A 23,705-nucleotide genomic window follows, 5' to 3' on the forward strand; every position below is an offset into this window, starting at 1 on the left:
TTGGATAGAGCGTGATCGGGCAGCTTGAACCAAGATTTGGCTCAGAATTGCAGCCCTGATACAAAAGGCACTTTTGTGATTATTGTCATTGTTGTTGTTATTCTCATGTTAGAAGCAACCAGACATCTGTTAAATCTATAAGGCAGAGTGTTTCCAAGCATGTTGGAATGCTGCCTGCATCAGAATCATCTGCTTTTTAAAGTAGATACCTCTTCACAACTCAGAGCTGCTGAATCAAAATGCGTGGGGCCTAGACACAGATGCACACTGAATTGAGAGCCATTGATCTATACTCAGGTCAAATATCTACATTCTGCTAGGGCATTACATCCTTTCACTAACTCCCCCAATTTGTTGCCCATCACACAGAGAACTAGAGAATTCATCAACTAGGTCCAGAATTGGGGAGTAGTTAGCTTTAGATCACTGTGTGTAGAGCCCCTGCAATTTTTTCCTTACTGCCTATGGTCACTATGTCTTTATAGTTCCTATGTCTTTATGGTCTGCAAGGGAAGAAAGCATATAAAATATATAAAGCCCCTGCTATGCATTTATCACATCTATGTTGAAGGAACTGCCTTTGCAAAAGTCCTATATGTATTCTAAATCTACTCAGTGACTTTCTTTTTTTTTTTTTTTAATCCTCCCGAGGATAGCTTTTCCATTGATTTTCAGAGAGAGTGGAAAGGAGGGGGAAGTGGGAGAGAGAGAAAGGGGAGAGAGAGAAGCATCGATGTGAGAGAGACACATTATTGGTTGCCTCCCACACACGCCCCATCCAGAGATCAAACCTGCAATCCAGGTGCGTGCCCTTGGCTGGGAATCAAACCCTCGACTCTTTGGTGCACAGGCCAATGCTCTACCCACTGAGCAGCTCTGGCCAGGGCAGTGCAGTGACTTTCTAAGTGTGGTCTCAGGCAAGCAGCATCAGCATCACCTAAGAGTGTGTTAGAAAAGCAACTTCTTGTCTGCACCCCACACACCCCGGAACTATGTATTAACTAGCTTTCTCGGTGGTCCTGATATATGCCAAGTTTGAGCCTGTTGCCCTAAGCTTCCTTTTCTGTAATATAATAATAATGTTAACAATAATAATTCATACCTCATAGTTTTTCTTCGTATTATTTCCTAGTAATATTAAACTATGTTAATGGACCAAAAAACACTTGGCTCAAGGTAAGTGTTCAATACATAGTCAGAATATCATTGAGTCTATATTTAGTTTTTAAAGCTGCTCCAATTTTCTAATTGCTTAATTTCAGGTGAATCCATAGGTTGCCTAGACCAGTGGTCGGCAAACTCATTAGTCAACAGAGCCAAATATCAACAGTGCAACAATTGAAATTTCTTTTGAGAGCCAAATTTTTTAAACTTAAACTATATAGATAGGTACATTGTTATTAACTTAATTAGGGTACTCCTAAGGCTTAGGAAGAGCCACACTCAAGGGGCCAAAGAGCCGCATGTGGCTCGCCAGCCGCAGTTTGCCGACCACGGGCCTATACTATAAGCAGTCATGTTACAGGTTTCATATAAAGATTATAAAAGGGATCTAGATGTTGTAAAATTGTGGTACTTAACAAGGGAAATGAGGTTTTTTTTTATTCCCCATTTTTAAAATTAGGACCAGTCTGTCTATTTTTCTACTCTCATTGAAAGCCCGTTTAAAACTTATTGACAGGTGACTTTAACATGATATTAATAGCCTTAGTGGGCCTTTCAATGTCTTACTCCTAAGTGGGGACCAGTTTTTGGACACTAATTACAAAAATATCTACCTCTTTATCTTTGACACCCAGATAAAAATCCCTGAATCTGGATTTTCCAAATCCATATTTTTTCAACTCCAAAGGATCTTAAGTGACGGTTTTTCTCCAAGTGAGGATTGAGATTGAAATACGTATCAACCCCACTAGAGGGTGACCTTTATCTAAGGCAGGGTGCAGATGTACTGAGGGCATACTCTGTAGTCATCTCAAGATTAGATTGTGCTGCTATTTACTGAAGGCGAGGGAGAGTCCAAAGGCACCTCTCAGGCCAACTCAGACCGGTAGTACTGCCCTTTTCTAACTCATCCAGGAGTCTGATGGGGACATTTAAAACTGAGCTGTCGCATAACCTCAGTTTGTATTTTTTAAGAGTAAAATTCCTTATTAATAAATGCAAGTTTGAATTTTAAAATTTTTTATCTGTTTCAATTCTGCTTCTCAAATGTCCCTTCTCAAAAGTCCCTCCCCGCCCCACCCCCCCAAAAAAAATGTACAACTGAAAATATGAAAAAAGAAAACTCTTTCACTTTGATTTATAAAAACATAATAAAACAAACGGCTGCAGGATATTGTTAAGTTCCATTTTGTGATTTTAAAAAGTAAGACAAACATTGTCTACATTATTTACCAGAGAACAAGGGCACAATCAGGATGTTCCACCGTGATGAGAGAGCTCAGTTTCAGTCAAATCCTAAAAAATTAATATTGACCACCAGATGTGTTTTCTTTTTCAAAGTTTAGATTCAAGAAGTAAAATCTCTGTAAATGTTATAACTGCTAAAAATCTTCAACTAGACATTAGAATTCCATGTTATTTTTTAAAAACCATCTTAGTAAATACCTTTTGGTAGCATGTACAATTAATTAAACATTTTGCAGAATGAAGAATTTAAGTAATATTTATTTAGTCTACATGGTTTAGATACTAGGTGTTTTCTACTTTGATTTTTAATAATTTTTAACATAAAAAAGCTTAGTAGAGGATAGCGCTAATGCTATTAAATTAAAACATGTAGGTTGTACTAAAATTTGCTTGTTTTCTCAGAGTATTATAAAAAAAAATGTTCCTAGGACACATGATAGCTATCCCCCCAAGAAGAAAATCAATTAACCTCATGCAAAAGACCACAGTAATTAAACTTGGGTTCTCATATACGGGTTTTCATTGTTATCCACCTCTACAAACCCCAAAATGCAGCATTATAAAATGCATACCTATTGAAATACAAAAAAGGATTTTCTGCGGCATGAATTAGTCTGAATTAGTTTTTAACTTGCATCAGTTTATGATAAGAGATTGCCTTTAGAGAGAAAGAAGTCTTATCATTGGTTTTCATTGATATATTCTTGAAGGAACAGATCGCAATCTGAATTGAAACCTTTCTTCCCAGTAAAAAATAAGGTTGCTGTGGATCTATATTGAAATAGTATCTATATATAGTTGCATGTGTTTTTATATAGAATTGCTAAGAACTACTATGGTTACTTTGCAATTCCCTCTATATAATATAAATATATTATTTATCTGCTAACATTTCTATGTTTAAGATTAGGTATTTTTCATTAATTAAATAACTCCCATTTTAAAACTATAGAAGACATTCTTGAAAAGTATGTGGAATTTGTATAAGCATACACTCATTTTATTTTATTTTATATATTTTTAATTGTATTAAATTTATTGGGGTTAATAACATTGGTTAATAGGATTGTATAGGTTTCAAGTGTACAATTCTATGATACCTGATCTGTGTATTGCATTGTGTGCCCACCACTCAAAGTCAAACTGTTTTCTGTCACCATATATTTGACCCCCTATACCCTTTACTACCCTCCGCCCCCTTTCCTCTGCCAACCAATATACTGTTGTCTGTCTGAAGCATATAGTCTTATAACCACAGCCTAAAGATGATATGGAACTAAACTCTCATTTGCAAATTAGAGTTAAAAGAGAAACATGCATTCAATTGCTTCATGATGATGCCGCTCAGACTTTGCTTCCAAGTGTACATACACTATGACTAAACTATATGATGAATATGACTAATTGTCTGTCACCTGCTCAGATTTGACAGTTCCTGTGCATATGGAGAGTACTCATCAGGCACTGTCTTCAGTTCTTTCCCCAGTTTAAGCTTAGATTGCCCCAATTTATCTGAATTCCTTGAAAGTTTAAGCTTCCTTTATTTACTTTTATCCAACTGTTTTTATTCTTCAATTTTATGAAAAAATATTCCCTCCCTCTCTCCCTCCCTCCCTCCTTCCCTCACTCCCTTCTTTCCTTCCTTCCTTTACCTTTCTTTCTTTTTTTTAAGAGAAAGTTTCTGTATCTCAAAATTATTAATTCTAAAATGAAGGAACCCTATGAAAGCAGTATTCCACCAGCCCCAATTCAGAGTCCAGTGCAGGGTTTGGCCAACTTTTTTTTCTCTAAAGGGCCAGATGAAGGTTGTAGGTTTGTAGGTCAGATGGTCTCAATTGCTAGTAATCAACTGCTTTTTATAGCTCAAAAGTAGCCATAGGAAATATGTAAATTAATTATCTTGGATGTGTTCCAAAAAACTTTATTTACATAAACTGTTGGCTGGCTGGATTTAGCCTGCAGGCTGTAGTTTACTCATTCCTGATCTGGAGGTTTCAGTTCTGCCTCACTAACCTGGCCTTTCAAATATTGTTCTTGAGAACTGTTACTATATGAATCTTTCTCGATGCCTGATAGCTGAGAACTTCTCCTGTGGAATATAGTAAGACATCAGTGGGGGACCTGTGCAGAGCCGGCAGTGTCCTCCTTTGGACTAAAATCATCCTCCACCCTGAGTCAAGTTTTTGTTTGTTTGTTTTGTTGTGTTCTTTTTAGTTAACAGACTTTATTAATTTAAACATAGACTTTATTTATTTTTTTTTTTAGCATTTTTAGGTTTATAGAAAAAGCGAGTAGAATGTAGAGAGTGGAGAGAGTTCACATACAGCCCCTTGCCACCATCACCCTCGAACCATTTCCCTTTTATTCACATCTTACATTAGTGTGGTACAAATGTCACAATTGATGAGCCAACATTGATACGTTATTATGAACTAAAGTCCATAGTTTTCATTAGAATTTATTCTTTGTGTGTATATGTTGTGCCCAGATTTCATGATTCCCAAGAACCCACAGGGAGCCAGCGAGTCCGATGCAAAAGCAAAGAGTCATTCATTTCAAACCTAGGTTTGGCTCCCCTGCCACACTCACCGATGCAACGGTAAGCTCCAGTGGCCGAGAGAGAGAGAACTCTGTGTGGAGAGAGCTTTTATAGGGGGTTGGGGTAAGGGGAGGAGAAAAGACTGTGGGCCCTGCCGATTGGCCAGGCGCAAGTCGGTGTCTCATTACACAGGATGTGGTCATAGTGATGGCGTGCACTTCCCTTGACTATCTTCCGGGAAGAAGCTTGCTGAGCACATGGCCAAGTTAAGATGGAGGGCATAGCCCTTACCCTGGGGCAAGGTGGAGGGCGTAGCCCTTATCCTGGGGCAAGGTGGAGGGCGTAGTCCTCGCCCTTTCATATATTCTATGGATTTTGACTAATATATAATAGTTTGTGTCTACCACTACAGCATTATACAGATGGTTCCACTGCCCTAAAAATCCCATGCTCCACCTATCCACTCCTTCCCCTACAGTTCCTTTCAGCCACTGATCTACTTACTCTCCATAATTTTGCCTCTCAAGAATATCATAGAGTTGGAATATAATATGTAAACATTTTGGATTGGCATCTTTTCACTTAATAATATACACATAAAGTTCTCATGGCTTGATAATTTGTTTTTCTCGCTGAGTAATATTTCACTGTATGAATTTACCCATCTGTTTATACATTCACCTATTGAAGGGCTACCTAGGCTGCTCCCAATTTTTGGCAGTTATGAATGAAGTTGCTTTAAACTTTGATGTGCTCTTTTTTGTGACAATGTAAATTTTCAACTCTTTTTCCTTCACCTCAAAAATGCCAATTTACCTTTCAAGCCCTAACTAAATAGCACCACGTTTACATTTCAGTTTCAGATGATGAAAAAGTTCTGGAAATAGGTGATGCTAATCATTACACAACAATGTGAATGTACTTAATGCTAGTGAGCTGTACATTTAAAAATGGTCAAAATGATAAATTTTGTGTTATTTGTATTTTATCACAATAAAATAGCAGAACATCTAAAAGACAAAAGAAAATAAAAAATGTTTCCTGTTCTCCTAGGCAGAAATAGCTATTCCCTTCTCTAGTCTCCATCACAGTACTAGAAGCTCTGCATTGTGATTTTGATTGGATATTGATTTGGTTCACTAAAATGAAACTGAAATTCTTAGAGGACAGGGACTACATGTTAGCTATTTTTTACCCCCAGTAACTAATATATGATTGGCACAGAGACACTCAAACATTTGTCAAATAAATGAATGACTTGAATAGCATTGGAAAAATACTGTATAAAGAAAAATAGGTCCTTCAGTATTTGCCATCTATAAGTTTAATTCTCCATATGCTACTCAAAGCTAGTTTTATATTCACTATATTCATCTTGCATACACTATAACAATACTACCACTGACCCACATTCTCCTTTAATGCTACCAGACTAATGTCCTATTGCCATATTAGCAAAAACAGAATATCCTTCCCATCTCTCACACAAAAAGACAGGCTTAGGTTACAATTATTTTGATCATAAAATCAATGTTTTAAGATCAGAATTGCAAGAATTTAAATACAAATGTGGTCTTTGTATCATTAACTGAAACTGTGATACCCTATCATAGACTACAGATTTCTCCTCAAAGGTCTTTATACTCCCTTCTTCCAGTCTCTCCCTCCACTGTCCTTTTCTAGGGTGAAATCAGAAACAGTCTAAATCTGGCCAGTCTCTCAGTAGCATCCTCAGATTTATAAAGTTCTCTTTACAAATTATTTTTTACAATCTTTATGGTATCCTCTGTTGAACCACTTCCCCTCCTGCACTCACCAATTTTAAGACTGCCCAATAATCCTTACTTGATAATACTCCCTCTGGCAGTTCCTGCTGGTGACTCCCCCTTCCCTGGTCCCCTGTTGCTCCCTCTCATTGTTTCCTTTATCTTCCCTTTTTGCATTTATTCCTGTTTTTATAATTCCATGATAAACAGATCTGAATTTACTGTATTTGATGAATACAGCAAGTAGGATAATTATAGAACACCCTTATATGGTTTCTTCATTTTTGTGAATCCTGTTTGACATTATTACAGTTCTCTTTATCCTTAATCTTTTCATAAGAACAATAGCTAACATTTATTGAGGGTACTTTGCATCAAAAATTCTCACTCAATCCAATTATTCCATGGAAATAAGAACTTTACTTTGAAGGTTAAATGACTTTTCCATGATCATTAGTAGTAAGAGGCCAGAGTGGGATGCAAACCCATGTCCATTAATTTTTCAAGTCCTCAACCTTGACCCCTTTACTGCACTTAGGGTGGGCTGTACTCAGTGATCACTGGTTCTCATCTGTGATTTTCTCTCTTGATGACTTTAATTCACATTCCCGTTGATTGATCTCCTTATTCCAACGTCTTTCTGACCCTGGATTGATTTGGTTGTCTTTCTCTACATGTATATATTATTCTTAAAAGTGTAGTGATTCAAGGAGCACACAAGTCTCTAAGGGCCTGATCATTGTGCTCTGTAACAAGGTGTGATGATACTTGTTAATTTATTTTCAGTTTTCCTCCTCAGGGCACCTACCTTTTGGTTGGTCTCTTTAGTTGAAAAAGCAAATTGGACCGATTGAGTGAATAGAAGAACTAATCTATGAAACTATACCTGAAAGTTTATACAATTCAATGCAGAATGATAAATGTGGCAAGTCAGGATAAACATGTACAGATTAATGCAGAGAACAGGGATGGAATTTGTGTTGTTTTATAATAATACAATGTGAAAGTGAAAATTATTTTTAAAGGGCCAGATAAATTCATAAGTGATGGACAAATAACATGTATTAAGGAAACAAACAGGAGCCCACCTCTCAACTCTTGCTCTGGCATCAGTAAGAATAACTGTGTTTCATATTATTCTAAAAATGTCACAAAATTTACTTCTTTTGACAATGTTTGTGGGTCATTCTTATGTATTTAACTGAACTGACTGGGAATAGAATAGGTTCCTATTGTAGTACACTTATAAGTTTTCCTTTTGCAACATTCTTCCCTCAGTGGGGAAGTTTATACTGGCCATCATCCTCTGGTGTTTTAGTGGTGATAAGGGAACCGCTTTGTTTACTAATTGGGACTTAAAAAACAACAACAAAAAACTATAAGGAATTTAAGGAACTATTTCCATCAAATTCCAGTTTTTTTCTCCTCCAACTTTATTTGCTCTGCAACTAATAATAATTCCTCAACTGTGATTTGTTTTTGTTCTAAGAATAAATATATTTTGTAAAAGTAATCTGGAATTGAAAATACACACATAACAGGCTACTTCAGGATAAAATTGAAATACGACAGTGTGGAAAATTACCCCATGGATATTTGAAAATAATCTATATATATAAAAACCAAGCGACCGGAACACCGGAATGACCAGAATGACTGGTCACTATGACGGGTGCTGCTGCAGTGGCCACCGGCCCAATTGGGATCCCGATCGCTCCCCCACAACCTCCTGTAGCCCCTCCCCTGGCCAGCTGGGCCCCCGATTGTCCCCCCACCACCCCTATCGGGGACAGGGCTGGCAGACCTCCCTCGGCCCCTCCCCGCTGCCGGCCCAGCCCTGATAAGCCCCCATCGGGGCTGGGCTGGCTGGACTCCACCCGTGCACAAATTCGTGCACCAGGCCTCTAGTATTTTATAAAAGGACAGAAAGCACTGTGTAAATGTATGTTATACACATAAGCTTATTTCGCCCAAGAATACAGAAGTGCAGTATTTGACCTTTCAGAAACAGCAGTGAACACATACCAAATATCATCCAGTTTTACAAGCAAGAAACCTACACATCGTGCTTGACATTCCTTCTCCCTAACTGCCATGTACAATCACATAGCAGTGACTACTTGACCTCCTAAATGTTTTCCCATTCTTCCCTGACCGGTTTGGCTCAGCGGATAGAGCATCAGCCTGCGGACTGAAGGGTCCCATGTTCGATTCCAGTCAAGGGCATGTACCTTGGTTGTGGGCACATCCCCAGTGGGGGGGTGTGCAGGAGGCAGCTGATTGATGTTTCTCTCTCATCGATGTTTCTAACTCTCCATCCCTCTCCCTTCCTCTCTGTAAAAAAATCAATAAAATATATATATATAAAAAATAAATGTTTCCCCATTCTGCCCTTTTTTCTCTATCACCACTGCCAATGCCCTGGCCTGGCACTGCAGTAATTAAACCAGCATTCTTGGATCCAAACTGACTCTCCCTTCTTTATACTTTAGGCAGAGTGGTCTTTCCAAATGCCTACCTGATTATTACGTGCTGTTGCATAAAAACTTTTGATGTCTTCCCATTGCCTTTAAAAAGACCAAAGCCTTTTAACATGACCTCCTGGCTTAGCTCATACCTAACACCTAGATCTCTACTCCTATCTCTCTCTCCTTCACATTTGCATTCCAATTTCATTGTTTCCTTTTTGTCCCTCAAATGATCTGTGCCTGATCCTTCCCCAGGGACTTTGCAAGCAATATTATCTTTCGAGGAATATTCTTCTTCATACTCTAAGCTTAGTTAACTCATACTAATGCTTCAGATCTCATATCAGAGTTTAATATTTTTCCTTACCAACCCGGATTTGGTCACATTTGTTTGTTGTGTTTTCTCATAGAAATCATTCTCTCCATGTAAGAACTTGTCCTATTTTGTAATGATATGATCATTAATGTAAACATCTGTCTCTCCCACTGTATACTCCAAGAGAAGACAGACTATATCAATTTTTTCTCATTATTATATCTCAAAATTAAGAACAGTGACGGACAATGGAGTTACCTCAAATAATCGAAAATAGAACTGCCTTATTTCTTCCGTGAATTTATCGGACGAAACCCAGAACACTAATTAGAAAGAATATAGCACCTCTATGTTCATTGCAATGTTATTTTCAATAGCTAAGATTTGGAAGCAGCCCAAGTGCCCACGAGTAGATAAGTGGATAAAAAAGCTGTGGTACATTTACACAATAGACTACTACTCAGCCATAAAAAATAAGGAAATGATAGCTTTTTTGACTGCATGGATGGATCTAGAGAGTATTATGCTAAGTGAAATAAGCAAGTAAGAGAAAGACAAATACCATATGATTTTACTTATATGTGGAATCTAGGGAACAGAATAAAGTAACAAACAAAACAGAAACAGACTCATACCTCTCAGAGGGAATGGAAGGCTGGGTGAAAAAAGTGAAGGGATTAGGGAAAAAACTCATAGACAGACAAGAGTATGGTCATTACCAGAGTGGAATGGAGGTGGGGGAGGCAGGAGAGGGTAAAAGAATAAATGGTGATGGAAAGAGACATGACTCGGGGGGGAGGGGGGGTTTAAACACACAATACAGTGTTCTATAACACAGATGCTGTGTTATAGACCTGTACACCTTAAACCTATATAATTTATTAACCAATGTCACCTCAATAGATTCATTTTTTTTTAGAAAAAAGAACAGTACTGTCAAATACTCGAAGTTTGCTAAATATTTATTAGATAAATGATTGCATGAATTTTAGACTCCATTGCTTATAGAATAAGTAGAAAATTGTTTCCATTTACTCATAATATTTATAAAATTGTCTAATTTCTGGGGCAGGAAGTTTATTTGTAATAGTCTTTTTTTAAAACCAGTCTTTTTATTTTTAAATAAAATAATTCTACCTATTTCATAGTGAACATTCTCAATGAATAACCTATGCAGTGAGACAATATCTTCATCAATGCTGTAATATTTCATAATATAACATTAAAATAATTCAGGGCTAATTTAGGGAGAATGCAGTCCATAGCAGAAATGAACATTAGGGGCTTTAGCTTCACCTAATCAGAGTTCCTTAGCCAACAGTGTGACATGTTTCTCTCCTCCTTAGAAGGTATTGCTATGACCTCCTTTCTTACTTTGTTGGCCTCTGGATTCAGTGGTCAATGTTTGTCCTTTTGTGTTAACCTTTGGAATTATCGAATAAGTTGTTACCAGAAATCATAGCCAATGTGTTTCTAGCTAATAAAGCAAAATCGAGAGAATACAACCCTGAGGTGTTAATTTTAGCACCTCATGGGCTGCTTCTCCGTGTTCCACACATTTAGCCTTAATGATTCTTATCAGATACTGACTTTTCCCTTATTCCAGTAAGATGATTTCTTTGCTGCTTGGGGGGGGGGGGGGCGGGGAATAAACCTTTTACATGTGGTCCATATTTTCAACAGTGTTATAACTCATAAATATGTGCTAAGTAGCAGCATGGTGTAGGTAAAAATATCACATGCATTAAAAAAAATTCTTAATCCATTGCTTCTTAGGACTTGTTCCCCCTGAGACTGAAAGTCATCATCTGTGACATGGGGCAATGCTATTTTTCTTCTGAAAGCATTTTTATAGCATTATTGAATCAATCAAAACATGTGAATAGTCTTTGAAAACAATAAAGCTCCCAACAAGGAAATAGTATTCAATGACTATTTTATTTTAGGAGTACTATGGGGTCTATTTTATCTAGCTTCTTTCATTTTCTATGGAAGCTTGCATTTTAGAGGTTGGATAAATAGGTACTTTTGATCTGTTTTATTTGGTTAAGTTTTTATTTATATAAGTACATGTTTTTGGCTGGGTTGGTTTTCTTAGGAAACATCTATAACACATAAGCTTAATACAAAAAAAAGTTTAAAGTCTAATTTAGAATGGGGTTTAAAGAAAGGATAGAATAGGATTTAAGGAAAGAAAAATAGAAAAGCTTGAAAATGCCTGTAGAAATAGGCCTGAGAGAAATATATAGATTTATAGGAATATTATTAAAATATAGCTCAAAGGGTGCCCAGCTAGTGTAGCTCAGTGGTTGAGCATGGACCCATGAACCAGGAGGTCACAGTTCGATTCCCAGTCAGGGCACATGCCAGGATTGCAAGCTCAATCCCCAGTGTGGGCTATGCAGGAGGCCGCCTATCAATAATATGATACCATTATAATTTAATCTAGTTAATAACAACAGGGAAGGAGCAAAGGGAAGGCCAAATATTATAGGCATGTCATTGTGCAGCTTTGCCAGGAAGCTGTAGTTTAACATCCCCAGGTAGCCACCCATCTCTGCCCCGCAGATTGCTGGGGGCAGGGACTAACAGGGGGGAGAATGGACTCATGCCCAGCCAAGTCTGGGTGAAATAGGGAAGGTACTTGTCTGTCAGTCATACCTGGGAGCAAGTCATTATGTATATGTAAAGATTTTTATATATTTGTGTCTATATAATATGTATTAAAATCTATAAAAATACATTTTATATTAAATAAATTAAAGTAATTAATTATTTAATATTTAATCCTTATAATAAATAATGTTCTTGCCATAATTTTAAAAGTCATGTCAATAAGTCATAAGAAAAAAAGATATATAAATATCATATAATAAATTAAAAATATATATTTTATACATAAAATAATGTCTAAAGATACATATGTGTAGCTTTATACATGTATAACTTCTCTAAATGTCAAATCATATCTTTATTGGCAAAAAACAAGTAAACCCATAACATGTTCATTTAAAATCTTGTTTCCTCGAGAAACTACTAAAGTAACAATTCCTGGCCCTTTAAGGATAAAGTAGAAACTACTTTGATAGTGGATATATAATTAAAATTACTGGCTCCTGTAATTAAATAAAATCTATATATATATAATTATACTTTAGATTGAAGTATATTCACAAACAATTTACTATTTTTCTCCTTGTAGGGATTAGTTACAGTTCAATATTATAAATATTTAATTATGTAGAATTTCAGATAAGCAAACCTAAATTTTCTACTTTTGAGTATTAAGTACAAATCCTTCTTTGTTTCAAAGTTTATAAGTATAAAATCTGCTAAAAGGTCAGAATTTTTTTCCCTTTATATGTAATCTTAAGAATGCTCTGCAGTTTTTGAAGGGCCTGAGTAGTGTCATAACAATATCATTAAAGGACATGATTGATTTAAAAACTATAAAAATGAGGGAAAGAAGCATAAATCTCTGCTGATTTCAGGATATACTCTAATAGACTACATCTCCAAAAAGTAGAAAAACTGGGAATGTGGGTTAAGTGGATTATTGGGATTCACACTTAAAGATATGGCTAATTAAGCTGAAACCTGTCAAGAAAAACTGAATAACTACCACCCTGGTCAGGATAACAACATTCAATTGGTACTTTTTGATTTAGTCATAGTTTATAAATATAGTTTCCAACTCAACTTATATTTTACAAATCATTTCCCACCTCTATTATCTTATGTAATATTTGCAAAAAAAAAAAAAAAAAATCTTTGTGACTTGTTATTCTCCAAGTAAGAACTTCTCACTTTAAGCCTGGAGAGCAATATTCATAAGAAGTCCAGGTTCAGGGTCATTACTAATGATGAAAAAGAACTGAATTTTTTGATAACTCTGAAATTTTCCCTTTCAAACAGTGGAGCTGGTGCTGGTGCTAGGTACACAGGCATACATTAACCAAACATAGTTTTTATTTTTATTTAGTCACAGATTATACCAAAGATGATGCAGGAACTACATAAATGGAATTTATGGGATGTCACTTCCATATTCTTACCAGTAGCCCAGGCTCATAACATACTGTAAAGGCTTTTCCAGGGATGAAACTCTAATGAAAATTCTGATTCAAATTGAATGCATATTTATACATGAAAATAAGTGCAATCCAAGTTTAATCTGGGGGTTCTTAGCACCTTAGGAATTTTGAAATCAGAGTAACAACCCTTCCCCGATTACCTTGGTTTGAAACCCTCAAAATTTATCTTACAACAGGGCTGGCAAAAATTTTTGGCAAAGGATCATACAGTAACCATTTTCGGCTTTGCAGGCCATACAGTCTCTGTCTCAACAACTCATTTCTGAACTTTCTGGTGTGAATTTACAAAAACAGACAGCAGCTGCATTTGGCCCATGGACTGCAGTTTGCCAACCACTAACATTCTCAAGTTCTTTGGTTATGGTTATGCTTAATTATCCGGGCTTCTGGCTGATTCCTTGGTTATAAATTAAGGAACTTGGGCCTTCTCTTCCCTCCGCCCTCTCCTTCTATCCTGAACCCAGAAGCCTAGCTGTGTACATGATAATGGCTCATCAGGGTGTTTTCCTAAACAAAAACATTTCCCTTAGAAGAGGAATTCTGCTACTACTGTTAACAAAGTAAGTACACCACAGATGGTGCTTTCATTTTGAAAACAACCACAACAGAAAAGGAGATGAAATTTTTGTTTGGTGGTTATGTTTTCCTATTCTATGGTTTGATGATTTAGTTTGGCAGAGATACAAATTAATATTTAAGCTCCTGCTGGAACTCAACTGTTGTTGACTTGGTTGTTTTGGTGTTGGTGGTTCTAAATATAGACAGGCAAGATGAGAAAAGGATACATCACACTTTGTATCTATTTATCTCCGGCAGTTTTGAAGAGTGTATATGTAAGCTTACATTTAAATAAGCAGTCTCTTGTTATTACTGCCTGTTTTGGGGTGTTTCACTGGCACAATCATGATATTACTCCAAGTATAAAAACCACAAGTGAGGTTGGGGATACAGTGATGCCAAGGCACCTGGGGTTCCTTCTTCTTTTAGTACTTTTCTTGCTGCTCTACATTGGAGGTCTCAGCTGGAGGCGCCTGAGCCCCATCTCAGGCCCCTGGTCCATGCTTTATTGAAAAACAAAAACAAGAACCAAGAAATAGTTGTCACCCTTGAAAGGAGATGCTATCTAGAAACCTGGATTTCACACTTCCTTTAAAAAAATCAGTTCTATTGAAGATCTAAAGTTTTTATTTTCAAGTAAGAACCATTATTTCTACTATTTTCTCTGTCTCTTCTTCCAAGCCTGAGTAAGGGGACATTTATCCTCAGAAGGGTACTCTGATTATACCAGCTTGCTTCCACTCTTGTATCTTCCTGGACAGTATAGGCATTTGAGTTTATGGCTCCTGCTGTGTACATGATTCCTGGGGGTTTCATCAATTACCATTATGTCATGTCCTACCTAGGGACTTTTCACTTCATCTATCTTTCTAGAGCATATTGTAGGACTCAAACACAACACTAAAGTCATTAGTTGTACAATTACTGTCAAGAGCATCTTTTTGTTTATGTTGGTGAATATCACTTTTCTCTTGCAAGGAATGCCTTTTGGAAGTTGTGCCAAGAAAAAGAAAAGATTTTCTCTTTTCCATAATTTTTATAACCTATAGCCATTTTTAAAAATATATATTTTATTGATTTTTTACAGAGAGGAAGGGAGAGGGATAGAGAGTTAGAAACATTGATGAGAGAGAAACATCAATCAGCTGCCTCCTGCACACCCCCTACTGGGGATGTGCCTGCAACCAAGATACATGCCCTTGATCAGAATCAAATATGGGACCCTTCAGTTCTCAGGTGATGCTCTATCCACTGAGCCAAACCGGTTAGGGCTATAGCCACTTTCTTTTTGTTTTGGCTACAAGGAAGTTCAGAACTCAGTTTATAACATGCCATAATTCTGGTGGTATTTCTCCCTTACTTTATGCATCCTTGACTATTGCATTAATACTAATTACTAAAATGAGCACACACACACGTTCTACAATTTTCAAGTCCATTTTGCAAGAAATCGGGCTTCAATACATCAGTATGTAAGTGATATGTACACTAACTTCTCAAAGTCACCCTCCAAATTAACAACAGATTTGTATTTATAAAATAAATAGCGATTTTTTTTTAGAATAATAGTGAGTACTTACTGTACACCACATTCTCTTCTAGATGTATAACACTAGAGGCTCTGTGCACAAATTTGTGCACCAGTGGGGTCCCTTGGCCTGGCCTATGGGGTTGGGCTGAAACTGGCTCTCCGACATCCCCCGAGGGGTCCCAGATTGCCAGAGGGCACAGGCTAGGCCAAGGGACCCCACTGGTGCATGATTGGGACTGGGGAGGATTACGGGAAGTTGGCCAGCCAGGGAGGAACCACAGGAGGGCTCCAGAGCATGTCTGGCCCATCTCACTCAGTCCTGACCAGCTGGACCCCAGCAGCAAGCTAACCTACCTGTCAGAGTATCTGACCCCTGGTGGTCAGTGCATGTCATAGTGACTGGTTGACCAGTTGAATGACTGCCCCCTGGTGGTCAGTACACATCATAGTGACTGGTTGACCAGTTGAATGACTGCCCCCTGGTGGTCAGTGCACATCATAGCCAGCAGTTGAGTGGCCTTAACATATCATTAGCATATTATGCTTTGATTGGTTGAAGGGATGACCGGACCACCGGACACTTAGCATATTAGGCTTTTATTATATAGGAGGTATTAATTCACTCAATCCTCCCAACCACTCTATTATCCTATGATTTTGTACACTTTTTAGAGAGGCAGAAACTGAAGGCCAGAGATTAAGTAATTTCTAATTATTCTATGCCATTATTCCCTTGCTTATTTAAGAACCCTTCACATCTATCTCTTGCTTCTAAGAAATCTAGTCTGTTTATCAGAGTGTCCAAGATCCTTTGTCACATTTATCCAACCCATCTTCCTATCCAGTGCTGCCCCCACAAAGCCATAGTAATCGATTAATTATAGTTCTTCAAATGTACCATGGCATTGCCCACCACCGTCCTTCACAATGCTTATTACACCTACCATCCTTCTAGCATTTTGAAGGTAAGTCTATCACAGCAGATATTACACTGTACTGTCATTTTCTCATCACAAGACTTTTAACAAAATTCTTCCAGTGAAGAATCTTGTTTGCTTTGTATATGTTTATTTTGGTGTATCTGATACTGAGCCCAATTGGGCTCATTGGCTAATTATTTACCTAAATTTTCATTTGCTGAAATATTGATATAATTGAAATAATATATTTTAGATTATAAGTGATGGGGAATATTTTTTTTTAATTAAGTAGTCAGTACATACTGTACACCATATTCTCTTCTAAATATATAACATATATTAATTCACTCAATTCTCCAAACCATTCTATTATCCTATGGTTTTGTACTTTTTTTAGAGAGGCAGAAGCTGAAGGCCAGAGATTCAGTAATTTCCCAAAGGACACAGCTGGTAAGAAGTGGGGCCAAGGTTGAGCCCCAGGAGATCTGGCTGCACAGATGGTGTTCATAGTCACTTTACTGCCTCCCATTTATGTATATTTGCCCCTTATGACACCTAATAAATAATAACTAATCTTAATTTTCATTAAGTACTTCTGGGAATGCAGGGATTCCTTCTGTGCTCCAATAATTGATGAACAGATTGATTTCTTGAAAAGCCTAGAGAACTCTAACAAAATGTATTAGGTTATAGTGTCTTTGAATGTAGTACATTTGTGCATATATTAGTTAGTTAACCAAGAATAAAGAAGACTGAAAATATACTGACCAGTCTCCACCATCACAAGCAATTAAAGGAATGGCTCTTGTTGTAGGAGACAGAAAGAATCACCTATCTATGAAGCCTCTGGCACAGCTCACAGAAAGGGGATGTGGAATTGGCTACCTGAGAATATTAAGATGCAATATTTTATCTACTAGTAAAAAGACTTAGTGTCAGATGTCGTTAGGGTATACTCAGAGAAAGAGTGATTTCTTCCACATCAACTGTGTTCCTTCTCTTTCATATTCAATGTAGTCAACTTAGAGTGAAGACAATACATTTCCAATTTGCTGATGGTAATGCAAGCATTATCCTCCATGTTTCTTACATTATGGCAGGGGGGAATCAGATAAGACTAAGGGTTGACTACCCTACGGATCTGAATTTCCAAAGCTGGAGGCCCTGGTTTCTCTAGATAAAAGCCAGTCGTCAATGATCCTATCAATACGTTGAGCCAGTCTTTGGGCAAAGAGCTGGTTTCCCAGAAGGCAGGTGCCAGCTCCTCTGATCCCTGAATGACCTCAGCTTGCATCAGCTTTTACCAATCCCACTTCAGCTGGATTTGAGATAAGTTTTAACTAATAAGTAATATAAGTAATATGCTTGTATGCCTTGGTATATCTCAATAAAAAGAAATCTCTTTTGTTTGTCCTAGAAGATGCACTTTCAACCAATACTATCTAATAAAAGAGAAACATGGTAATTGGCGTACAACCACTACACTTCCCATTGGCTAATCAGCGAGATATGCAAATTAACTGCCAGCCAAGATGGTGGCCGGCAGCCAGGCAGCTTGAAACTAACATGAGGCTTGCTTGCTTCAGTGACAGAGGACTCCAATGTTCCCCACCTGCCGCTGCAGGCCTCTGAGCTGGCAGTTTGAAACATAGTTACAAAAATAGAAGCTAAACAAAACCCCAGAAACCAGCTTTCAGCTAGCCAGGATCTCAGACCTGGAGTTGATACAGAGTTTCGATTGTAGAACCTAAACAAACCAGATACCTGCTTTCAGGAGTGGAGGCCTAAGAGCTGGAGCCTCAGAGCTAAAGCTGGCTCAGAATAAAAAAAAAAAAAAAAAAAAAAAAAAAAAAAGGAGCAGTTGGGAGCTTCAGTCCCAGCCTGAAAACAGCCCTCAGCCCCTCACCCAGACTGGCCAGGCACCCCAGTGGGGACCCCCACCCTGATCCGGGACACCGTTCAGGGCAAACCAGCCAGCCCCCACCTGTGCACCAGGCCTCTATTCTATATAGTAAAAGGGTAATATGCCTCCCAGCACCGGGATCAGCGGAGCCTTGAGGTCTCCCGGCACCAGGATCAGCATGACAGGGGGCAGCGCACAAACCCCCTGATCGCCCTGTGGCTCTGTGTGTGACAGGGGGCGGGGCCACAACCTCCCTCTCTGCCCTGCTCTGTTCCTGACAGGGGAAGGCGCCCCAACCCCCTGATCGGCCCTGCTTTGTGCCTGATAGGGGGGAGCTCCCCAACCTCCTGATCGCCCTGTGGCTCTGTGTGTGACAGAGTGCAGCGCCCCAACCCCCCCACCCCACGGGCCCTGTTCTGTGTGTGACGGGGTAGAGCCATAACCTCCCCATCGGCCCTGCCCTGAGTGTGAGAGTGGCGGCGCCCCAACCCCCTGATCGGCCCTGCTCTGTGTGTGACGGGGTAGAGCCAAAGCCTCCCCATCGGCCCTGCCCTGAGTGTGAGAGTGGCGGCGCCCCAACCCCCTGATCGGCCCTGCTCTGTGGGTGATAGAGGGCGGCGCCCCAACCCCCTGATGGGCCCTGCTCTGTGCGTGACAGGGGGTGGCACTGCAACCTCCCCATCGACCCTGCCTTGAGCGTGACGGGGCGGTGCCCCAACCCCCCAATCGGCCCTACCCTGAGCATGACTGAGGGTGGCATCGCAACCTCCCAATCCGCCCTGCTCTGTGCATGACAGGGGCGGCGCCCCAATTCCCCAATAGGCCCTGCTCTGAGCCCGACCAGGGGCTGCACCTAGGGATTGGGCCTGCCCTCTGCCACCCGGGAGCAGGCCTAAGCCAGCAGGTCGTTATCTCCCGAAGGGTCCCAGACTGCGAGAGGGCACAGGCCGGGCTGAGGGACCTCCTCTCCCCACCCTGACTGCACAAATTTTTGTGCACCGGGCCTCTAGTATATATAAAAGCCTCAGTGACCGAACAACCAGATGACCGGCTGGTAGCTATGATGTACACTGATCACCAGGGGGCAGATGCTCAATGCAGGAGCTGCCTGCCCCCTGGTGGTTAGTGCACTCCCACAGCGGGAGCACCACCAGCCAGAAGCCAGGCTCACGACTGGTGAGCGCAGCTGCAGCTGAGAAAGCCTCTCCTGCCTCTGCAGCAGCGCTACCGAGCAGCAGCGGTGGTGGCAGCAGCAGGCAGAGTGCGGCTGGGATGAGCATGAGCCGTGCCTGGCCCCAGCTTGGGCTCCTCCCCAACCTCTTGCCACTTCCTACACTGCTACACCCTTTGGGGGATGTCGGACTGCCACAGGGGATCGTGCCCAAACTGGCACTCCGACATCCCCTAGGGGTCCCAGATTGCGAGAGGGTGCAGTCCAGGCTGAGGGACCCCACTGGTGCACGAATCTGTGCACTGAACCTCTAGTATATTCTATTTATTAGTCTTTTTGAGGATAAGCCAGGTTTACAGTGTTTCATTTTATTTCCTCACCACAAATGTATGAACAAGCACCCTTTTGCTAGTCTTTCCTCTGAGGCGGGTCTGGATATTGACTGGGAGAGGCTGTTATTTATTAGTGAGAGATCTAATAAGAGTGTATTTGGAGAAATAGAACTTAGTAGAAGGCAAGAACATTTATTTCAACAGGATCATCATCAAGCCTGAGGTGGAATCATCTAGAAAGTGGTTCTCAACCTTCTGGCCCTTTAAATACAGTTCCTCATGTTGTGACCCAACCATAAAATTACTTTCGTTGCTACTTCATAACTGTAATGTTGCTACTGTTATGAATCGTCATGTAAATATCTGACATGCAGGATGGTCTTAGGCGACCCCTGTGAAAGTTTGACCACCAAAGGGGTCGCGACCCACAGGTTGAGAACCGATGATCTAGAAGAAGTGAAGGTCTACATAATTCCTTTAGAAGGAGGCTAAGCCTACCTTTTGGCTATTCTGATATCATCAAAGTTATCATTGGATTTTCCATTTTTGTCATGAAAAGCATCTTCCTCTTGGCAAACTATTTGCTTCCAGTGAATTAGAGTTATGGGTTACTCTGAATAAATTATAACCTGCAAGAGATACTAGTTGATAATTCATACTCTCCTGGGAAATATTGAAGTAAAGTTTCTACTGGCAATAATGTCGCATACCTTATTATGGTTACATAACTTTAACTCTTAAAAGTTTTAATTTTTAGACTGTAAAGGATGTTTTCTTTTAGAATGTGTATAGAAAATTACTTTTTAAAAGAAAAATGAAAGTTAGTTTTTTTCTTCTGTAGTCATGAAAACCTATTAAGGTAAAAATTTTTCCAAGTACAGTGATATTTTTAAAAAAATGTAATGACAATAAAACTCTCTTTTGCAAATATATATATGTATATATATATATATATATACAGTGTTCAGCCTATTTAAAATAGCCATAAAAACAAGTTAAGTGACTTTCCAGGCCTACAACTACAGAGGTTGAATTTTTAAATTAATTTTAATAGAGGTCTATCAGAAATGTCTTTGTAGGTTAAATCTCAGAAGTATGTAAAAGTCATCTATGGGTATTTGTGTTATTAATGATAATCATAAAATAGTAAAGCTTTGTGCTACTCATCAGTCAATATAGACCGTGGCATTGAGAGTTAAAGCATTTAACTCATTGTTTTCAGTTAGGGCACCTTTGGATATTTTTCTCCAATGTGGCTCCAAACCATGGAATTGGGCCATTATTTTCGTCTCTGTCACTATGACCAGCCAGCACACCTGGACTCAGCTCTAGGAGCTAGTTGGTGTGCCAGCTGATTGTTATGATTTTAGTTTGGGGTTTCCATTTGTTTCTTTGTTGGTAAAATGTACCACCCTATATTATCAGTGATCTAATGAACAACTGGCCACTGTTAGGGTATCATATACTGTCCCTATGGATTACAAACACCTGAAATATATACCTGGTATTTTGCTATTTGTTTAGTGTATTGTGGATATGATACTGCGTTGTGGTCTTCTTTCTGGTTATACACTGATTGCATTGTCTTTTTGTTTAAAAGATTTTGAGTTTGCTTATGCCTTCTATTTTCTTATTAAAGAACACTTGTACTTTTGTCTATAAATATATTCTTGATAACAGCAGCTTCTCTATTCATTGTGTATTGCATATTGGGAAAAGTGTATGGATAAGTCATGCATGTAGGAAGAGGTGCGTCTGGCCATCCCTGCCCCAGAGCTGACTCCTTCAACTTGGTGGACAAACTGCTGGAGAAGAGAAGAGAAACCACCGTGAAACCCCCGTTCCTTCCTCTAACTTTCTTTTCTTCCTTTTCTCTTGGCAGGAACTTTTTACCCCTGAATGCAAGTTTAAAGAATCTGTTTTTGAAAACTATTATGTAATCTACTCGTCCATGCTGTACAGACAACAAGAATCTGGTAGAGCCTGGTTTTTGGGTTTGAATAAAGAAGGGCAAGCTATGAAAGGAAACAGAGTAAAGAAAACGAAACCAGCAGCTCATTTTCTACCCAAGCCATTGGAAGGTGCGTGTTCTGTGTGTCTTATACTTATCAGATTTAGTACACATTTATTCTTCACATTGATAGCTCTGCTGTGGCCACAGGAACCCTTGGGAAATTCTCTTTATTTTGACTTGTATGGTGGTTGCACAGGTGTCTACGTAAGTTGTAGATTTAAGAGTTGTACACTTTATTGTGTATAGGTATATCTGTGTCTGTATGTGTATGTAGATACATATATACACATATTGATAGAATGTATACACATACATAATCCATTAATTTAAAAAATTCCAGCAAAACCCTATCTCTGATACTTCTAAAGTCTCAAATCCTCACTGTCCCAACCTCTCTGTCCCTAGAAAATTTTAATTAACTTTAACATTTTAAAAATTTGTAATAACATTACAAGTCTGTGACTGTGATAATAGGCATATTAGAAAAACTTAGTTTTGAGTATTACAGAATAAATACACTTGCCCATTTTTATGTTATCTAGATTAAAGTAAAACCATATTCTTGTGAATTAATTATTATAAATACAGAAAATGAAGAGTCAATAACTTGTCCTTTAAAGAACTTATTGATTTACATATCTTCCTTCCAAGCTGCATAATTGTTTAGTATCCTTAGTTGTGGTGTTACCTTCTTTTACATTCTCCTGTAAACAGTGAAGGCATTTACTTTTATCAGATTCTCAGAGGTAAGCTATAAACTTTTGTTAATTAATCAGAAATATCTGCACCTTTTTCATCAAGGGTTCTGCCAGAAGTGTCATTTATTTTTATCTATATAAATTTATTTGAGAACTACAAAAAATTGATACCGAGGCTTTTCACTAGTGTTTTCTATTTAAATACTTTTGTTTACTTTTCACAGAAAATTAGATCTACAATAACTAAATAAACGCTTTAAACTAGTTTAGAAGGTTTGATTTTCTGTTTATTTTTTATTCCTACAGGAAAGCCTTAATCATAAAGAAAAAAATTCACATTGGTTTTATAATCTATATTCTTTCCATAGGAATAAGATAATTTGAAATATTGAAAGTTAAATATTCATTATATGTCAGTGTATAATTAGCTTTCAGTTTGCCTAAGTTTGGAAAACTTCTCTTGTTGATTAATACCATCTTTATAATTTCGGTGATGTTGACTTCCTGTCACCCTTAACTAAATTTGCCTCGAGAACAAGTCATTAAAACCCAAATGATTAACCAGCAGGGCCTATCTAGGAAAAGAAAAATTGTTCCAGAGTCTGAAAAATTAGTAAATTATTCTCATTACTAGTATATGATAAATCATAGGACAAATTAGAGGGTAAATAAGGAATTAGAGGGTTTCTCTGTTGTTCTAAAATAACATCTCTATGATTTGCTTCAATCTTTTATTTTTAAAATATTTTTATTGATTTCAGAGGGGAAAGGAGAGGGAGAGAGAGACAGAAACATTAATGATGAGAGAGAATCATTGATTGGCTGCCTCCTGCATGACCCCCACTGGGGATGGACCTGCAACCTGGCCTTGAGCCCTGATGGTGAATCAAACCATGACCTCCAGGTTCATAGTTCAAGCCCAACCACTGAGCCACACTGGCAGGTTTGCTTTATTCTTTTAAATGAATTTTGAAACCATCAGA

The 23,705-nt window shown here is 38.5% G+C and overlaps 1 protein-coding gene across 2 annotated transcripts in view; it reads left to right on the forward strand.

Moving 5' to 3' along the window:
• The window catches only part of FGF14 (fibroblast growth factor 14), a 564,506-nt gene that overhangs the window by 537,781 nt on the left and 3,020 nt on the right, over positions 1-23,705 (forward strand). For both annotated transcript variants that reach the window (XM_036299398.1, XM_036299397.1), the window contains exon 4: positions 21,893-22,091. In XM_036299398.1, coding sequence (XP_036155291.1) covers positions 21,893-22,091 — 199 coding nt within the window. The remainder of the gene's footprint in view (positions 1-21,892; positions 22,092-23,705) is intronic.

Source organism: Myotis myotis, unplaced genomic scaffold (assembly GCF_014108235.1).
Source record: "Myotis myotis isolate mMyoMyo1 unplaced genomic scaffold, mMyoMyo1.p scaffold_m19_p_3, whole genome shotgun sequence".
NCBI classification, from domain to species: domain Eukaryota; kingdom Metazoa; phylum Chordata; class Mammalia; order Chiroptera; family Vespertilionidae; genus Myotis; species Myotis myotis.